General features: G+C 40.8%; 2 protein-coding genes across 3 annotated transcripts in view; one reads left to right on the forward strand and one right to left on the reverse strand.

The window, feature by feature from the left end:
• Positions 1-18,361, reverse strand: part of BMT2 (base methyltransferase of 25S rRNA 2 homolog) — a 245,468-nt gene that overhangs the window by 74,756 nt on the left and 152,351 nt on the right. The gene's annotated exons all lie outside the window — the stretch shown is intronic.
• Positions 1,817-10,461, forward strand: LSMEM1 (leucine rich single-pass membrane protein 1). Of its 2 annotated transcripts, XM_050900048.1 has the most exons (4): positions 1,817-1,881; positions 4,363-4,494; positions 7,862-7,999; positions 9,796-10,461. In XM_050900048.1, the coding sequence occupies exons 2-4, from the start codon at positions 4,368-4,370 to the stop codon at positions 10,002-10,004; spliced, it is 474 nt and encodes a 157-aa protein (XP_050756005.1). In that variant the 5' UTR covers positions 1,817-1,881; positions 4,363-4,367; the 3' UTR covers positions 10,005-10,461. The 2 variants fall into 2 exon arrangements, with proteins under 2 accessions (XP_050756005.1, XP_050756012.1); XM_050900055.1 differs by lacking the exon at positions 1,817-1,881 and having other exon boundaries at positions 4,362-4,494.

Consider the following 18,361-nt stretch of genomic DNA (forward strand, 5'->3'; position numbering starts at 1 on the left):
TAAAACCTAGATAGGTGGAGCTTCTGAACCAGAAGATCTATAAATAAAAGTGCTTGTTAGAATAAACATTCTTAAAACTGTATGTCAGGTTATCAGCAGAGGAAGTAAACTTTACACCCAAAAAAAACCCCACACCCTGAAAGCTACAGCTTGCTCTGATAAGAGAATGTTTGGGTGGTTTTTGGTTTGCAGGGGGTTTTTTGGGGTTTGGGTGGTTTTTTTTAGTTTCAGATTACAGCAGAACCTATTACAGAAAATCCATAGATGCTAATTAGTTATATCTTCCAACTTACATGTTTTTTTCTCAAATCATGCTTTATGTAAGAACTTGTTTGGCTTATGAAACTGATGACTTACACTATAACAAGGCCTTCAACTGGAATTTGTGCTGCTATTGACATGTGTTTTCAGTGTTTGTCACACAAGTAGAGAAGAAACTTCCGCTCCTTGAACTAGATGAAGCCAGCTACCTGTGTTTGCCCAGCCCAAGACTATGCCCCCTTTGAGCTAAACTGTTCCCACAAGCCTGCCGGTCTCTCCCGTGGCTTCTGGGTGGTCACCTTTGGCGTGCTTTGCTAGTGTAGAGTAGCACTTCTGATAGCTTCCTGTCCTGCCAGCGTTTTGCAAAAGCGCTTTCTACAGCACCCCCTGGCAGGCGGCCAAGCATGTGGTTGCTCTTTCCCCCAGCAGTTGCCAGCCAACCGCAGAGACCAGGATGGATTCCAAGGCTGTTTGAGGGGAGCCGGGCTGTTTTGCTGCCCTACAGAGATCTGATGGGTTTGCAGACCTTTTCGAGCTTAGAACTGGAGAGGCCTGGGTCCGCCGCCACCAATTAGGCTGGTGTCAGGAATCTTTCGGGGATGGAGGTGAGATTTTTTTTTTTCTGGCTTGCACATCCTCGTTTGGAGGGAGGACTTCTGGGAGACCCCTGCAGAGAGGGAGCGAGCTTGTTACGTCTGTGTTACTGGCCCAGCTACTCAGACTGGGCAGCGGCAGAGCTTGTCAGCTCGGGGTGGGAACTAGGAGTCAGAAGTTGTATCCTCTCTGTTGTTTCCTGAAAGGAAAATATATTTGTTGTCAGTTTAAAGGGGTTCAAAATCTTAGACATATAGAATGGCTTCAGAAAGGATTTGTTGTTTTGAGCTGAGGTCTCTTCGTGTGTCAGCTGCCTGTTGTTACAGTGTGCTGTAACATTACGTTCTGCAACACCAGTGAGAAAAAAACCTAGTGATCAAAAGAACTGCCTGCGAAGGAGCAATTACCAGTACTTACAAACAGTTCATCAGAATTTATTTTTTAAACGACTAAGGATGCTGTACAAATTAGTCCATCCCATAATACTGTCCCACTTGAATTTGTAAGGTGTGTGGGAGAAGGAGGAAAAGACCCTGTTTTTTCTAGTCTATGCCTTTAAAGTACCCATGACTGCAATGCTGTAGATATGACTGTTCTGCATAGCAAACTGGTTACTCACAGCTACCGTGTCATAGATGTGACTCTTCTGCATAGCAAATGAGTTCTAAAAAGGCATCAGAAACCAAAAGGTTAGTGAAATATTGATCATCAGTAACAAACCTTCTCATTCTCCATGACAGAACAGTATCGTAATGATTCCAATATAATAAAAAAAGAGCTGTATATGTGCTGATTTCTTTTTAAACAGATCAATATTGTGAAGTCAGTATACTTAGCCAAGATGAACTCTAAATATAGATTGAAAGGGACAGTCTGTTTCATAGCTGCCTTCATGGGCCCTGCCAGAGTTGACGGGTTCCTATGGGTCTAAAAGTAGAGACAGGAACAGCAGAATAAGTTTTCTTCGGGTGATTTTCACTGGCTGATTTCTTCCATGCTGGCACATTACCTGAACATAGTTATGTTGTAAGTAATGTTTCATTCTGGTTTTTAATTCCTTTTAGACTTGATTTCTTTTTTTTCTTTTGTGAAGAATTTTTGGTGTGTTCTCATTCTAAGTTCTAATTTTACCACAACAGTTTAAGAAGAAATTTAAAAGTCGCATGGGGAAAAAAGTCTTTAAGCAAGGTTAAAGTACAAGATAGAGTGACTCCAAAAACCCCAATGTTTAGATTAGTTTGTTGGGAAAATAATCAATACTTTTGGCCAGTGACACTGATGTCTGTATCTTCTCTCCTTTGTTTGGCATGTCAATGGAATCAAACAAATGTGATAGAGACTTTGTTGAATTAATAATGGTTATCTTCACTGTGGTTACATGCACAGTGAGGAAATCAGTTTTAAATAATTAATAATGAGTGCAGAAATATATAATTCATAATATTAATGAATCAAAGGTACTCACATTTATTACAGCTCAAGTTGTTAAGAAGAGTCTTCCCTGAAGTTGCAGGGAGGTACTAATCAAAATACCCAAGAGAAACAACTGCTCTTGGGAAGCTAAAAATAACCAAAAGCCTCTGTGCATGAGGTGGCAACTTTTAGCGCGCAGGGCTCCGTAATGATTGCAGTTGGCCACGGAGGTGCTTGTGGGGAGACGGCAGAGCCAGCGCTGGTGGGGACGTGGCTCACAGACTGTGCTGCCCGGCACCACGCGACATTCTAGGGGAAGGACAGTGGACACAGACGTCTGTCCTGAAATCACTGCTGCACACCTAAAAGTCATATGCTAAGTAAGGGTAACCACTACTATGCCAGCTTTTCTACCTTATCTTTGTATTTTGCAGCAACAGTTCTGAACAGGGAAAAAAAAAAGCTGTAATCTTTTCTTACACTCTATTAAACAGAAATATAAAAGTATACATGTAGGCCCGTCAATCCCCACTAGCAGGAAAACGAGCCCCATTATCAGGAGCGATTTAAGCATTTAGTCCTCAGACTTATTGAGGCTCAGTGAATGTTTACTTGGATGTGTGCTCAAATTAGGGGGAATTACGACAATCTTCTACATTTGGTTTGATGAGGGAAGGAGTGGGTCTTTTCTGGGTAAACACTCAGGGCTATATTCCTCAAACTTTCTGGTCACACTGTGTTCTCTATTGCTTGGAGAGGGAGAGAGGGCTCAGAGGCATGTCAAGAGGGCAGTTCAACCCATCTAGGATTCAGAAATCACCCTTAGGTGCTCAACACCCTCCATCAACAGGAGGTTTTCATCCCATGAAGTGCTGAGTTATGTTTGGTAGGCAAAATTGAACCTGAGAGCTTTGATAAAATACTAAATGGGTAAGATGTATTCGACTCCAAGTCTAAACTAATCTCTGTGAGCTCCCCCCTTTTACATTCACTAGCAAGGGAAAGGTACATTTAGGCTGCGATTGTAAGGTCAAAAAGACATATCTTAGAATAAGAGGAATATTGCTTGGAGGCACGTATTTTTCTTCAATAATTACAGAGGGAGTTTTCAGTGACCAGTGTAGTCTAAGATGCCTAGTTAGAGCATCTGCATCTCCTTATGGCTAGAACTGTAGTTTGTTTCTAGAAGACATTTTAGGAGTCAGGGTAGCAAAGGACTGTTAAGGAATAATGTGCAATTCATAGAGGAGCCTGCTTAGGTATTGCTTCTTTTCTATATATAATCTTCCTTCATAACTGTTTTTATATAAACAATCATTCAATGAGTTCATGCACACAGACTCTGCAGAGAAGCTGTTTCTGCTGACTGGGCCCCATCCAGTGCTTTTTTTAAAGTAAGGAGTATTAGTCTGAAGAAAAGGCTTTGCCATCAGGCTTTAATTTGTCCAAAACTAGCATCTATGTGGAGTAGAACCACATTAGAAGACTATTTTTTGCTCCATTTTTCACAAATAATAACTTCACAGTGATATTCTAAGGTGTATAAGCAGACCCATATTCTTGCTGCTTATCTCCTACATCCACACCTGCTTTCTGTGTCTTATCTCTGAATTATTTGATGCTGAAAGCAGAGGACCTGAGTGACATCCTTCCTGGCAGTGTTAGTGAAGGTTTGGCTTTCACTGTGGTCAGGATATCACCCTGCATCTTACCAAGTACACACCAAACCGAAAAGGTTATACAACTAAATAACTAACGTTCAAATCAATGCTAGAGCCAGTCAAATAGATTTTTCTCTTTCTCTCTTTCTCCACACACATACATATGTATATGTATGTATAAGTATACACATATGCACAAACACAATGTAGAAATGAAATCTTCTACTCATCAAAGATCTCCAAGAATAAACAAGTGCTATGTACTGAGTTACCCTTGCCTTCAAGATCTAGTAAGTGTGCCGGTCCTTCAAATCCCTTTATTTTGAGGGTTGTTAAGGCTGCTCAGCATTTCCTTAGAACAGGATGCCAACTGTCACAGGTTATTTCCCATATCCATGTTTTAATTTACCTTTTTAATTATTATTTCTTTTAGATACAATGGAGAGGCATTCCTTGGAAATTAACCTGCCCGATACTCACGAAGAAGGAAAACTTTATGTAGTTGATTCCTTAAACAACCTAAACAAACTAAATGTTTGTCCAGATGGATCCCAACATGCGCTAGGTACGTATGATAGGTGATGCTCTGTGGTTTTCTATACATACAATAGGCCATCAAAAAAGAGTTTTGTATGATATTTGAAAAGGCTGACCACATTGTGTATCACTGATGTCAACAGCCCAATAGGCCAATATGTATATGTCAAGCTCTGTACTGAAAAACATAAGAAAAAGATTGAAAATGGCATAATTTAGACAGATCAGATTAATGGTTTAGCTGCTCCTCCCGAGTATTTCAGTTATTAGGTTCTTGAAAATCTTTGCATTTGGCTAGGGATTCACTGTCAAACCTGAACTTATCTTCCATTTCCATTGGGATTTATGAGGTGATCCCTTGCAGGATAATGTCTCTAGTAATGCTCAATATACACCTACTACATAAATAGCATCGTAATTCTTCACAAGCACTAAAATTCACACGTGGCCATAGAAACACCAGAGAATTTCTGTTCATTCTTTCAAGACACATCTCCTAAGGACTCAAACGAGTTATCTGAAATATCCCATGAGACTTTTAAGCATTTTAATTCACAGACTCTCTTCACTTACAGTTTCAGATATGGGCGCTCACACTTCTACTGGTTTTATACGGCTTTTATCTTTGATTTCTCCCAGTGATAGCTACAATATATTTGAGTTCTTTGTGACCCAGAAACATCTTAAAACCTGGAGTTCTTTAGCAGCATTCCACATAACAATATTTGAATCTGCTTTTATTTCCCTTACTATAATGGCAAATTTGACTGAAGAAAAGCTATAGATCAACAGCTATGTTTAAATGAGTTTCAAATGGCCATAACTTGATCACACTTCTAGTTACAGGACTTAAATGCCTTTCCATTACTCCTGTTTCTGAGTCCTCTAACTTTTCCTAATGCAACTGACTAGAGTGGTGCTTGCTTCTATATTTAACACAAAGAAGTTAGACATAAGCTACTTAATTTTCATATGTAGATTATCTTGATATTGTCACTTCTACAAGTACAAAATGAGACAATGGGATAAATCAGTTTTAATGTCAAAGAAACTCTTTGCAGTGCAGCTGTCTTGCCTTTTTTTTGTAATTTTTTTTGGACAGTATTGTTTACGTTCCAGGTAAATATACAGGGTTCTGTGGAATCATATATGGTTCTGTGGAATAATCATCACATGCATGCTCCTCCCTACATTTCAGCCGTAAATAAAGGTAGCCTAATATATATTTTATGCATCAATTTGTAAAATGCTTTGGCTCCTTCCAGGATTATTCTTTTTAACATACTTTTTTTTTTTTTCCCCCAAACTTCGAGATTCTGTAGATATCTTATCCCATCAGTTAAATACATAAAATGAAATTTTCACAGTCCTTAGCTGCCTTATTCAGCAGCATAAAATCCTGGTTCTCTTGCCAGAAAATCAGTGAGACCTGTGGAGTATTTTTCAATTTCTGATAAATACTAAAATCTTGTGAACGATCTATTAGTATAGATCGTATAGTATAGCAGATGCCCAATTTGGTTTAGAAATGAGGTTTCAAGAATGTTGTGGTACACAGCAATCCTTTTGTTCAGTAGCTTAATATGACATGGCATAATCAAACACACCAGCAATCATATTAAAAGCTCTTTAAAATGTATATACCTTTTGATTGCTTTGGTAGCAGCCATGCAGTAACTTCTTTATGTTTTAGATGATAAAATGGTCCCACTGTTTGCAGTTCGGCAAGAATGTGCGTTCACTGATTCCTTGCAACACTGCAGTCTGGCATGTTCAGCCAGCTGAAATAGTAAGAAGCATTCATTAGGCAGAGCAAGCACAGACCACTTTTGAGACCTCTATTGATAGTTTAGTATGCTTGAGAGATAGCAGTAGCAGGCCCTCCCCATCCTTATTATTCTGATTAGAAAGCAACATTGGTGCACACATTTGGTATATGATGCATTTGTTATGAATGCTAAGGGAATAAAAATAAAACCCCAAACCCCAAATATTAAAAGGTTTCAGCTTACCCCCAGGCAGTAGCGTGTTAAATGCAATAAAGAAAAGCAGGGATAGTCCCAAGATCTCCTGCTAGCTCAGTGAATTGCTCAGCCCCAGGTTGGTTCATTATTAAAGTGCCGTAATGGTATATGCAGCCTTCCCGCAGCTTTATCACTACAGGCTCAGTTGCAAAGACCTCAGAGATTTCTACCAGCTAAAACAAGAACATGATCTAGAAATATATTTTTCACAGATGCACACACTACTCTCCCTTTCAGAATGGCAAGACAGCAATTACAGGAGGAGAAATTAAAGTAATTTGCATGTAATTTTAGTATCTATGTGACTGACACCAAAATGAAATTACATTAGCTCCCTGCTCCCCCCAAAACATAAAATTAAACCAAACCTTAGTAAGTAGTTAAAGTAGTATGCAAACTTGGGATTAAACAAATCTGGCTCAAGTATGATTTTTTTTTTTATATTCACATGAATTTCCTCATGGTGTTCACTTACTTTACCTGTTATCTTTAGGGCTTATTGCCACCTCTCATTTGATCGCAACTGTTTCTATGAAAGAAACTACTGACTTTCCCTATATGCAACACATTCTTTAAAAAGCAACAAACTGGCTGGCCATGCTGATTCGAGGACAGCATAGCAACTACTTGTCCTTTTTCCCCCTCATTCTTCATGTGCTTGAAGGACAACATATGCAGTCCATGTGAGAGTCTATTCCATTTTTGACAGTTTGGGAGGATATGTACCTCATTTTTTACTGCAATGAAACCAACAAAACCTAAGGAAGAAGAAGAATATTGAAGACATATATTTTAAGATAAAAAGTCAAGACCTACATTCATCCTATCCAACATCAGGAGCTTAACTGAGGTGCTTAATTTGGGAAATTAATCATCCCAGGGATACTTCTATCATCAAACAGAAAAAGAAGCAAATCTAGAGGATGAATGTGTACGATGAATCTGTACCTAGGTTTTCAATACAAATTTTTCTCTCTTCTCTTTTGAAAAGGTTGAGTCCATTCAGGCCCTTAGAAAGCCTTCTGATAAAAACTTCATTGCAACCTTTGTACGTGTAAAACTGAGCTGTAAAACTCTGAACTGTAAAACAGGTCAGCTTCAACAAAACAGTGTATTTCAACAACAGAAACATTTTTGTTGAATATGTTCCAACAGCTATAACAGATGTATTAGTTTCTATACTTCCAAATTCAAGCTGAGCTCATAAAGTTGGTTTCTTCCCTTCTCATGCAATATCACAGGAAATAAAATCTGTTGGCCAAAATTATGATCTATTCTGCATCATTTCACGAAGCCAGAAGAATTTTGTCGTGTTTATCCTAACCAACCTTAACAAACTTTATCACCCAATGATTTGTCATCTCGTAACAGATGAGGAAGAGAACACTGGTGGTACTGGAGAAAACACAGCAGGGAGCAACATAAGAAACCAGTGTCTGTTCTTCGTCACCTTTATTCTTTCTTTGGTCGTCAGTTTGGCACTTGTTTCATTCGTAATATTCTTAATAAGTAAGTAAACCAAAGAGTGGTTCTTAAAAACGTAGGGCCAATTGGAAGAAGAACCTTGCTGAAATGCGTCATGCTGCCTTGTAACATGCTACTGCTGTATTTGCATGGTCAAAGGCTTTGGCTGCTTATGGGCAGTGGGTCTTGGTCCTGGGTGCAAAAGCACAGGCCTCTACTCTCTGAGCTAAAAGGCACAATTTTATTCTTTGTGCAAAGGCTTTGTGAGCTTCAACAGCTGTGAAGAATTTAGCTCAGCAGGGTTATACTGTGTTGCTAAAGTGCTGACTGGAAATTAAATTAAATTTTAAAGACGACTGTATGGCAGTGAGATACTTTGACAACGTGCCTTCCATTCCTTTCCAGATAAAACTCAGTATTGGTGTCATTCCACTGAAACTGGAATTATACCCAGGCTAACACTTAAATCAGGCTACCTGAAGAAAGACCTGAAGGTTGCTAGTTAAGTGCTGACTGGAAATTGTTTTGGAACTAAGAAAATCTCAAACTTAAGAAACAAATAATTAGATAAGATACATGAAAATTGGCACGTAGCATTGAGTCTGCAGACATAATTACTGTTCTGCGTCAGCTGAACTGGTCGGGCTGGCTTAGCTAAACACATGGCTATGGGTGACCTTGGTTTACAGAGCCCTTGCCGTCTTGGGGTTTTCTGGGCTAATGGTATTGAACAGAGTACGAGGTGCATTATTTTAACTTACAAGTCCATTTTGAATGAATTGGAATCCATGTGAAATTAAGATTTCTTTTATCCTATAGTAGGGAATTCACTGGAGCATAGCAAAAATCCTCATTTTCCTTTTTGAACAGGAAATCCTAACCCTTGACTGAATTTGCTTACAAGCGATCAAAGAACAGAATATCAGACAAGTAAAGAGCACAAAGGAAATTTTAAGTGGCATGATTGTAAAACCCTAATTAAAATATCTCATACTTGAATTCCAGATTTATTTAATGAGGAGCTGCTAGAAGTAGAGCCCTGGTATAGAAAAATAAGTAATGTGCCCCTCTAGTGGAAAAATGGCAAAGTAATAGTGAGAAGGCTACTTACAGGGATTGAAGGAGTTTGCTTGGGCTCAGGTTGGTGGAGGCCTGTGGTTTTTGAAACTGATTTCCAGCAGTGTTTCAGATTACATTACAAACATAGTCTCAGATTATGTTTGCAATCCATAGACATAGATTCGTTTAGCATTGGCACTATTAGACTTAAGCGTCAAAACCCATGGGTAAATTTTGTTAACTTCAGAAGGCCAAAATAAAAATAGCTCCAGAAGTGTACATGACGGATATTGGTGTTCCAGAGGAAGCTGGCCTCCAAATGCCAATATTTGCAAGAATTTTCTTTTAATCTAAATGCTTTAGGAAATCCAGTGATGTGGCTGTAGTCTGCTGTGTGTTTTAGTAGTTGTACTTTTAGAAAAATACAGGTGCATACTGCCCAGAAATAGCATCTTGGAGCCCCTAAATAAGACATTTTCCTGTGGACACTAATGGAGTGGAGACACTGCTGAAGACTGCAAAATTTGTCTGAGCTGTATTTGATTTTATTACACTACACCAAACTGAATAAAACAGAAAATAAGCAATTAAAGAATGTAGTGAGCAGGTAACTCCGCCAGATGCATAACTTCTTATCATTAGGTTCTGCAGTTGTTTTCCTGTTTAATATTTTTAGTCATCATAATTCCCTACAAACTCCCACAGGAATGCAAGAGAGGGAGGGTAGTGATGCTCTTGACTTAAATGTTGCCAATTTAATGCGGTACATTTTCCTTTTCAAGTTCAAACTAGAAACAAGATGGACCAAATATCAAGCAGACTAATATCTGAAAAGAAGAACATAGAAGAGCTTAAGAAAATGAACAATATGATATTAAAGCATCTAAATCAATCAGGAATTAAGGAAAAGGGGAGATACCTCTTCACACAGTCTCCTGATCTTCATGATTACTTCTTTACCCATGCTGAGCTGAAAGTGCCTGGAGAATAGATCTTCTTTGGAATGAAATTCAGCATATTCATGTACTCAGATATTTTCACGTATGGCACACAGGTTACTTAAACATTCTGATATGGTCACAGGAGCATTGGAAAAACCAGCTGAATGAAAAATATTAGAAAATAATATTTTATCCTGTTTTATGTGAATATAGATTTTGAAAACTAAGCCCATATGATTTACAATAAACCATGGATTGTCAACAATTTTGGGCAAGAGTTCCAGATTCTCTGTGCATTGTAAATTGCAGGGCTAAGGGCTTAGTTTTACTTTAAATGTAAGTGAATGATCACAGAAAATGGTGATTTCTATTCACCTGATTCCAGCATGACCTCGTTCACTTAGTCATTCTCCTGTTTCTTTGCAACAAGTTTTGTGTTTGCTTCTATATTGTTTGTATTTAAGGATAACTTCAGATTCCATAACTTATAAATAAATCCAATTCTGCCACGGAGTTTGGTGGTTTTCCTTTCTGTGCATCTAAATAGATTGACTTACTACTCCGTTTGTGAAAAAGCAAACTTCAACAAAAACAAACCCTTTCATAACATGCCATATTCAGCCCAAATTTGTACTGACTGAAAATGGGTGTCATATTGTCTTACACGGGAAATGGGTTTAGAGGACTCAGTCTGGTAATATCCATCTCATAGCAATGCTAGTACGCTGTACTCAGTATTTGCTGGCAGTTTCTGGGTGAAGGCCAAGTGTTTTTATAAAGTGATGTGGGGAAAATACTACATGTTCTTGTACTCTTCCCTATAGTTACTGTTGGCCACTATCAGAGAAGGGCCAGGCGAAATCTGGTCTGAACCTTCATGTTTTTAAAATGGAGCAGTACCTCAGAGGGTGAAAGCAGGAGCCGATGCTTTCTCACTCTGACTTTACACAGTTGTGGAGACCGACACCCCAAAGTGTGATCACATAAGGGACTGGTGGGTAGCTTTGTAATTTTAGTATTCCGAACCTTCTACTGGTACATACATTAAGAAGCCAGCTCCATTATCAATAAATAAACTGGTTACTCCCATCATAACAGTGCAATGGAGTGACACTATGTCCAACATCTTCTCTTTTACTTTGAGTTCTCTTTCTCATCCAATGCTTTCTTATCTCTTCTGGACAATTTTACAAAAAAGTCACCAAAGCCGACAATTTGTATTGCAGTCTCCTTTTCCAGAACAAATGATAGTCCTTTCTGTGATGACTACTTCATTGTCTACAACAGAGTGAAGAACTAGGTCCAGGAATCTTTCTTGGTATCACTCTACTTGGATTTGCCCACCAATTCTATTCCTGCTATTAGGAGTGCTCTGCTTTACACCTATGTTTTACATCACCTTCTTTCTATTTCTTGATTTTTCTTTTCCTGATGCATTACTGTCAAGTCATTCACATGAAAACTGTGAGATTTGGTCTTAAGAGTTTATTACTCCTGCTGCAGTTGTAATTATCTCCTCTGGACATCACAAGTAGTTGTTACAAAGATTACTTTAATATAGCTAACAGAGAATGATAAAAGTAAGTGTAGAATAAGTTGTAAGGAAGGAAACCCTAAAAGCCCAACCCAAATGTCTTTCTGTAAATGCTGTTAAATGATGAAAGTATCGTAAGACTAAAAACATGACAATCGCAGTGTTGTTTCTCTGTTCTTCTCCGAGCTGTCATCTGCTTTTTAGTGACAGTATTAAGTTCTCATCTCCCACTCATCTTGTAGCTACTGTAACTGCTTTCAAGCTCCTGTCTCGCACTGACACACATCCGTACTTGTTAGCCAGAGAGAAACAACGCTAGTATTTGGCACTCGGTGCATCTCAAACACGTGGATTTGTCACATCCCTCGTTGCAACGGCAGCTATCAGAGCAGTCTGTGGTCCACCAGAAACTGACACCAATAGTCAATAGATCTTTTCCGGCAGGAGACTGTAAATAAAATCTGTGCTACAGCAACAGTCCCCAAAGAAATGACAGCTTCCTCATCTCTCTGATCTTGTCCTCAATTACTCTTAATCTAGTTATTCAATCATCAGTACTCATAATAAATCCACTTTTTCTGTCTCTATTATTGATTAGAAGTGTTGGGGGTTTTTTGCACTCCATGGTTTGATCCTGCAGAGTGCTGAGTGCCCTTACCTGCCACAGACTTAGGACCAGCTGGGACAGAACAATGTGCAGGCGTGCTCAGTATCACTCAGGACTGAGGCCCCGAATCATCCTTTTCATATTTGATTGCTTCTTCACTTGCAGTGATCAGCGATTAAGATCAGTGACTGAAAAAGTGCAAAGGTCCAAGGAACACCTTAGGCTCATCCTGTTGGCACTGCTGAAACACATCTGTTGTTGGAGCCACTTGCATACACCGGAGACATGGGGCAGCACGGCATACGGCTGCTTATGGCTTCTCAGCTCAAGTTACCAATATTAATTTACAGTTAGAACCGCTTCCATGTGAGACCAGAGCAAGGGTTGAGAGGCCTGCCTTGACAGCAGAGTCCCACAACCACTCCACCAACACTTTCTGGAGTAACCCCCTAAACAGAAGCAAGTAGCGGCTCCTTCAGGGGAACATTTCTGTCTAATCTACTGACAGTGAAATAGTCCCAAACAAACCAATACTTGACTCTTAAAATCTTCTACAAACTTGACCCTGAAGTGAATTTCAGCTCATTCCAGAGCTCCATAATCCTCATCTTGAATAAACAGCTAAGTGACTAGTAAACTCCAAGCTCCAACTGCATGTGACATAACCACTGTGCTCTATACGGATGTTACGATGTCTCCTGTAGCCATGGGTAAGATCTCTGTTCTTGTATGGCTGCACATCTCAGAAGCCTTTACAATGTCTGGTATTATGACAAAGAACAGGGGGAAGGTGATCTGACAGTAATAGCTTCATCTTACAGTAGTCACAGCTGTTCTCCTCAGTAGTACTGCTTCTTTCCTTTTTCTCTTATTTGCAGGCTATAGAGGTATCTATCCAAAGTAATTTGCTTTTCAGTATTTCACCAAGTCCACTGTAAATCAAAATGACGCACAAAGGGTTCAGATGATAGATTTAACAACATGCCACTGACACTCGTCTCTCTCAACAGCTGCAACTACTATCATTACTGAAATGACATCTTGGCTTCAGGAAATTTTCTGCTGACTAGATCTGGACAATACTAGAAAGATGCTGGTAAGCAAGGAGAAACACTTGGAAGATTTAACCAAGAAATTATCTTCAGCTTCCATCAAAGGCATCATGATGCCAGTCCCTGAAGTGTTGGCTGAACCTTGAGGTGGTTAGGTACTGTCAGTAGACAAAATACTTTCTTCCCCTGGTTAGCTTGTTGAGAAATTCACTCCTTTGTCCAGATATCCACAACAGTCCATGTTCTTGTTAACCCAAAACCATCAGACTGTATCTGACTACGTGAAACTATGTGTGGAGAGATTATACAGTAATAAATAGTAGAGGGTCAGCTAGTGCAGGCATTTGCTTGCCTTCCTTGGGGTCATGTTACCATGAGAACATCAGCTTGTACTCGGTCTTGTTCTCTTCTAGAAGGAAACAGAGCTCAATATCTACAAGCAGCATGTAAGAACTGAGGACAAAACATTCTTCATAGAGACCTGTCTATAAACCAGTCAGAGGTTAGGTAAATCCAAACAGCGGGCATCTTCAGTAGAAAATGATGCACAGACGGTAAAGGGGGATTTTGAGACGCAATCAAATCCATCCCTTTGCCCGACAGCAGCATCAGATTTACTTAAACCATTCCTGACAGATGCTTGTCCGTTCACATATTGCAAAATATTTAAACGATGGAGCTTCCACAAGTCTCCTCTTCTAGTGCTTAACTAACCACACAGTTAATTTTTTTTTTCCTGAAGTCTAACTAAAATTTTCCCTGCTGAAATTTAAGCCCATTATTACCTGACCTATTGCTTGTGAATATGAAAAATAGTTTGTTACCTTCCAGTTTTTCGGTTATTTTATATTCCACTAACTCTGCAAGGCAATTTTACTCTTAAGAAAGCTTTTTTACCCTCTGAGATACTTGGAATTTTAATACAACATTTATTCTTAAACTCTAGTATGAGTTCATTTCATGTGCTTCGTTCACTGGTAACAATACAAAGCTGAACATGGGTGAAAAACAATAATATGATGTGCCTACTCTGAATCTGGAAAAAGAGAAGAGAAAATTCCAGGAGTGGCAAAAGGATTGTCATAAGTTTTGTTAGACTGCATGCTCTCGAAGGTGATGTGCTGTGTGTTGCACACAATCCAAACTGTTCAGGAACACTAAATGTGGTGTCAAGGTATTTGCAGAATGAGCAGAGTGGAACAATGTTGAACAAAGCAGAAGGAGCATTGTCAGAACTAGAATTATCTGAAGAACAAAATCCTGTTTCATGGGGTTTTGAAGTCTTTGAAGATCAAATATTTATTTTCATCCTACTAAAGCATAGTCTTGTAAAATTACGCATGAAATTGCCTGCAAATAATGCATTTTCAGGTCCAAAATTCCAAGTTTTCTTATTCATTTCACCCTGTCTGACTGAAGTTTCTGCTCTGAGATTCAGAACCTACCCCACTGGAAATGGCAGCAAAGCAATGTGCTCCATGAAAGCTTTAGTGTTTTGAAAATGTTTATTTTGACAAACAAAATTGCAACCAGTTCTAAATAGAACTATGATTAAGCAACTCCTAGATAAAACAAATACCAAATAGCACTAAAAATTGGATTTATGTTTTGACTAGTAGCTGAAAATCATCTATCTGAGAAGATGCTTAACTTGATCTTCTTATAGGTTGCTAGTGTAATTTGTCTTGGAATAAGTTGGCGAATAATGAAAGTTGGATCAAAACCTTAGATTGCAGCCCAGTGCTACTGGGCTTAAGGGAACTGTTCTCTTCAATTAAGGAAAAAAGCACATTTGATCTGTTACATGTTACTGTTTTTATTTTCCTGACAGATTAACAAGAATACTGAGATTTAAAGAGAGGGACAGAGGGGATGAATGTACTGTCACTTCCTCTGGGATACATAAATAGTAACACTACGGCCAAAGAGGTTAGTCTTATTCAAGAACCTGATCAATCTTAGAATTCAAGAAAAGGTTTTTATAGACTCTGTTTCCTACCCTTTCTCTGGTTTCTGGGCCACACTTCAGCAATCGAAATGCTGTCCACGATTCACTGATGAGCCAGCAAAACCCCTGAATGGTAATGAGAACCTTCCAGTAGAAACAGTCACAGCACAGTGCTGCTGCTAATTTATCACTGTGAGGCAAACCACATTACACACAAGGGTGAAAGGACAATTTAAAAATCGATTGCCTGCCAATTTAAAAATCTATTAATAATTATGGGTTTGCTTTTCAAGTTCTGCACTGCTCATTTAATCTTAATATCTTCTTCACCACATAACTGACTTTGGAAAACAGTGCTTGCCTACAAGGTGACACGAAATTTTGAAACTCACAGACACCCTTTGCTCCTCAGCAAAAGCTCATGGCTAATTCATTAACTTCCAATAATGCTTTAGTTTTTTTCTGAAAGGAACACTGAAGCATTTTCTTCAGAAGACCTCTCCCTGAGTACTCAAAATCATAGGGGTCAGTATGTAGGTGTTGTTAACAACAATATTTTTATTGATTTTTCAACAGAAAATGTGATGTGGTTTCTAGTTCTTTTTATGCGTCATCAGTGACTGACTGACTTTGCATCCCGGAGAAAGCTTAAATAACTAGATAACGGAGGAAAAGTTTGCTACCTGTAAACCAATAATAACAAACACAGAATTTAATGATATTATTTTAAATAGAATTTTAGGTGTAGTGTTTTTTTTAAAAAAACCACTGTCAAGCAACCTATCGTGGAATAGAAAGAAAGTTTCCTTAGAAGTGCTTCTTGTAGATGCTCACCTGTAAGGTTTTGTTCAGATTGGTGTGCCTGAGCTGCTACCTTGATCTGAAGCAGCTCTTGGGTTGCACTTCTTGCTTGACACGGATATGGTAAGTGAATGACTTTTAAAAGAGAGCTCCCTGACGCCATAGCATTTTGGGGCTGTTCTGAACTATATTCAGCTTCATACAAAAATCTGCAGCAGGAGGATCCCTAGCTATTGACAGCAAGTGAGTCAGCTCGCTGAAGTGCACGGGGAGTGAATGAAACCTACTGAACTGATTCAGCACCTATAAATAAATACTGACTGACTCATTTAGGCCTCCTCCTCAAAGAACCGTGGTCGTAACAAGACATCAGGATAAACTGACAAAAGAGGAAACAGCCCCTCGAGTTTGAAAGCTCTTCCATAATGCTCTTCGTGTTTTCCTGTCTTCCCCAAGAAGTTATCCCCCGTCTGAGCAGGAACTTTAAGGTCTTTATTCAAGCACCTCGTCAGAGGGAAGCGGCAACCGCTGGTCAGTTCAGACATTTCCTGGCAGGCCTGTTGAAAACATGTCACCTTCCTATTTCTATGTTTGCAGTGCCCGAGCAGGCCCCGAGAACGGTAGCTATTTTTTGTCATTAATACCAGAAAGATCTGCCATTCATTAAAACTTTCTGGCCATCTGTAGTAACGGGAAGCCTGCTGGCAATGAAAAACGGGCCGAAGAAAGCCAGAACGTGGCTGTTTGTTACCATAAACTGTAGCTTTATTTCCAGACGCTGCGTGCGAGGAGCTTGGCAGCGCTCTCTGCTCAGGTGTAACGTTCTCCGCCTGAAAACCTCCCCGCCCGGGGCGGCCCCGGCTGCCGCCGCCCGCCCGGGCCCCTCAGGGAGAGGCCGCCCAACGGCTCCGCGGCGGCCGAGGGAGACCCCTGGCGGCCGCCGGCGCCCCCCGCAGCCGGGGGCTGGCGGGAGGCGGGCAGGGCGGCGGAGGGCTGGCGGGAGGCGGGCGGCCGGGCCGCAGGCCTGAGGGGCAGAGGGAAGGGAAAGGGCGCTGGGGCGAAACCCCTTGAGAAGGAGCATCCGCGGCAGCGCCGTTGCTGCCCGGGGAGCCCTGGGCACCGCCTCGGCAAGTGTGGTGCGACTCGAAAGACCGGGGAGGGGGCGCGGGGGACGGGCGCTTTTGCAGCCGAATTGAGACTGAGGCGCTCGTCAGGCGGGTGGGCCCGGCGGGAGGCCCGGCAGGCTGCCGGGATGCGCCCACAGATGCAGACGGTAGCGCAGAAGTATGGGGCGCGAAGATAAATGACACGCTTTCGTGCGCTTAAGCCAAACGGGCACTGCTGTTCAGAGTCTGCTGTCAGAAAAGCCTGACTTTCTTCAATGGCTCTCTTTTTTCTTCTCCCCCCATCCCCCCCAGGGCAGCAGTAATACTTTCTTATGGAGTTTTTAGATGCCTGTTGCTATTTTGATGGAAATTGTCAAGTCGTGTACTTGCCAGGCTTACATACGGAGAAAGAGCAAGGAGATTTGGCAGAAGTGCAGCTGATCAAAAACATTAACTTAAAAAGAGAGAAATATGAATGTACTAGTGTAAATTTTCCTTTCAGTATTTGCAATCCAGTCACTGCTGACTCCATTATCCTAGGTCTGTGAAGCTACTCTGCTGTGTACTACAACGGTACGCCCAGGGGCTCGTGATCAAATCAAGTCTAAAAAGGAATTAAACAACCTAAGTGTCTTTTGAAATGTCCCTGAGTGTTTCAGCATTCCCCTTCACTGTAAACATGGCAGCCTTTCAGGAGAACAGGGAAGACCAGCCGCCAAGGTGAAGTCTCTACTCCTCTCCCACCCTGGGGAAGGAAGGAGCAGCAGGCAGGCAAGGCCTGCACCGGCGGATGAAGACGGATGAGGCGGTGGTGTCTGACGAGTCAGCCCCAGGAAATGTGGACATCTCTAATATCTGCTTTGCCGATGTACGGGGCAGAGCTGGGTTAGGGACTGTGATAGGAGGAACCTCAGCCCATCTTGGAGGTGGGGAACGGGCGTTATCCGGCCAGCGGAGCCTGTTGTGTGCACTCCTGGGAAAGGGTCTGTGGTGGCCCCTGCGGACGAGTGAGATGCAGCCCTGCCTGGGGGCAGGTGAGGCAGGAGCCAGGGAGCCCTGTGCTCAGCACGTGGCATTTGCCAGGCCTGGGAACTGGGGTAGTGTTTTCTGAGAGGTGGTTAGCTTGGATCTCACTAGTCTGTTCAGCATCATTTTTTCTTCCTTCGGATCTGTGATAAAATGACATTTTGCCAGTGACTAGAATGGCTGTTCACATGCTGATAGCGAACATACTGCTAAGCCTGTTAGACAGTCATTGACATGGAGGCACACACTTAAGTCATTACTTTGACAAGGGTTAGGCATATGCATTGATTTGGGGATGTAGGCCCTCTTGAAAATTATTATAATGCAAGGGGC

Source organism: Gymnogyps californianus, chromosome 1, assembly GCF_018139145.2.
Source record: "Gymnogyps californianus isolate 813 chromosome 1, ASM1813914v2, whole genome shotgun sequence".
NCBI lineage: Eukaryota > Metazoa > Chordata > Aves > Accipitriformes > Cathartidae > Gymnogyps > Gymnogyps californianus.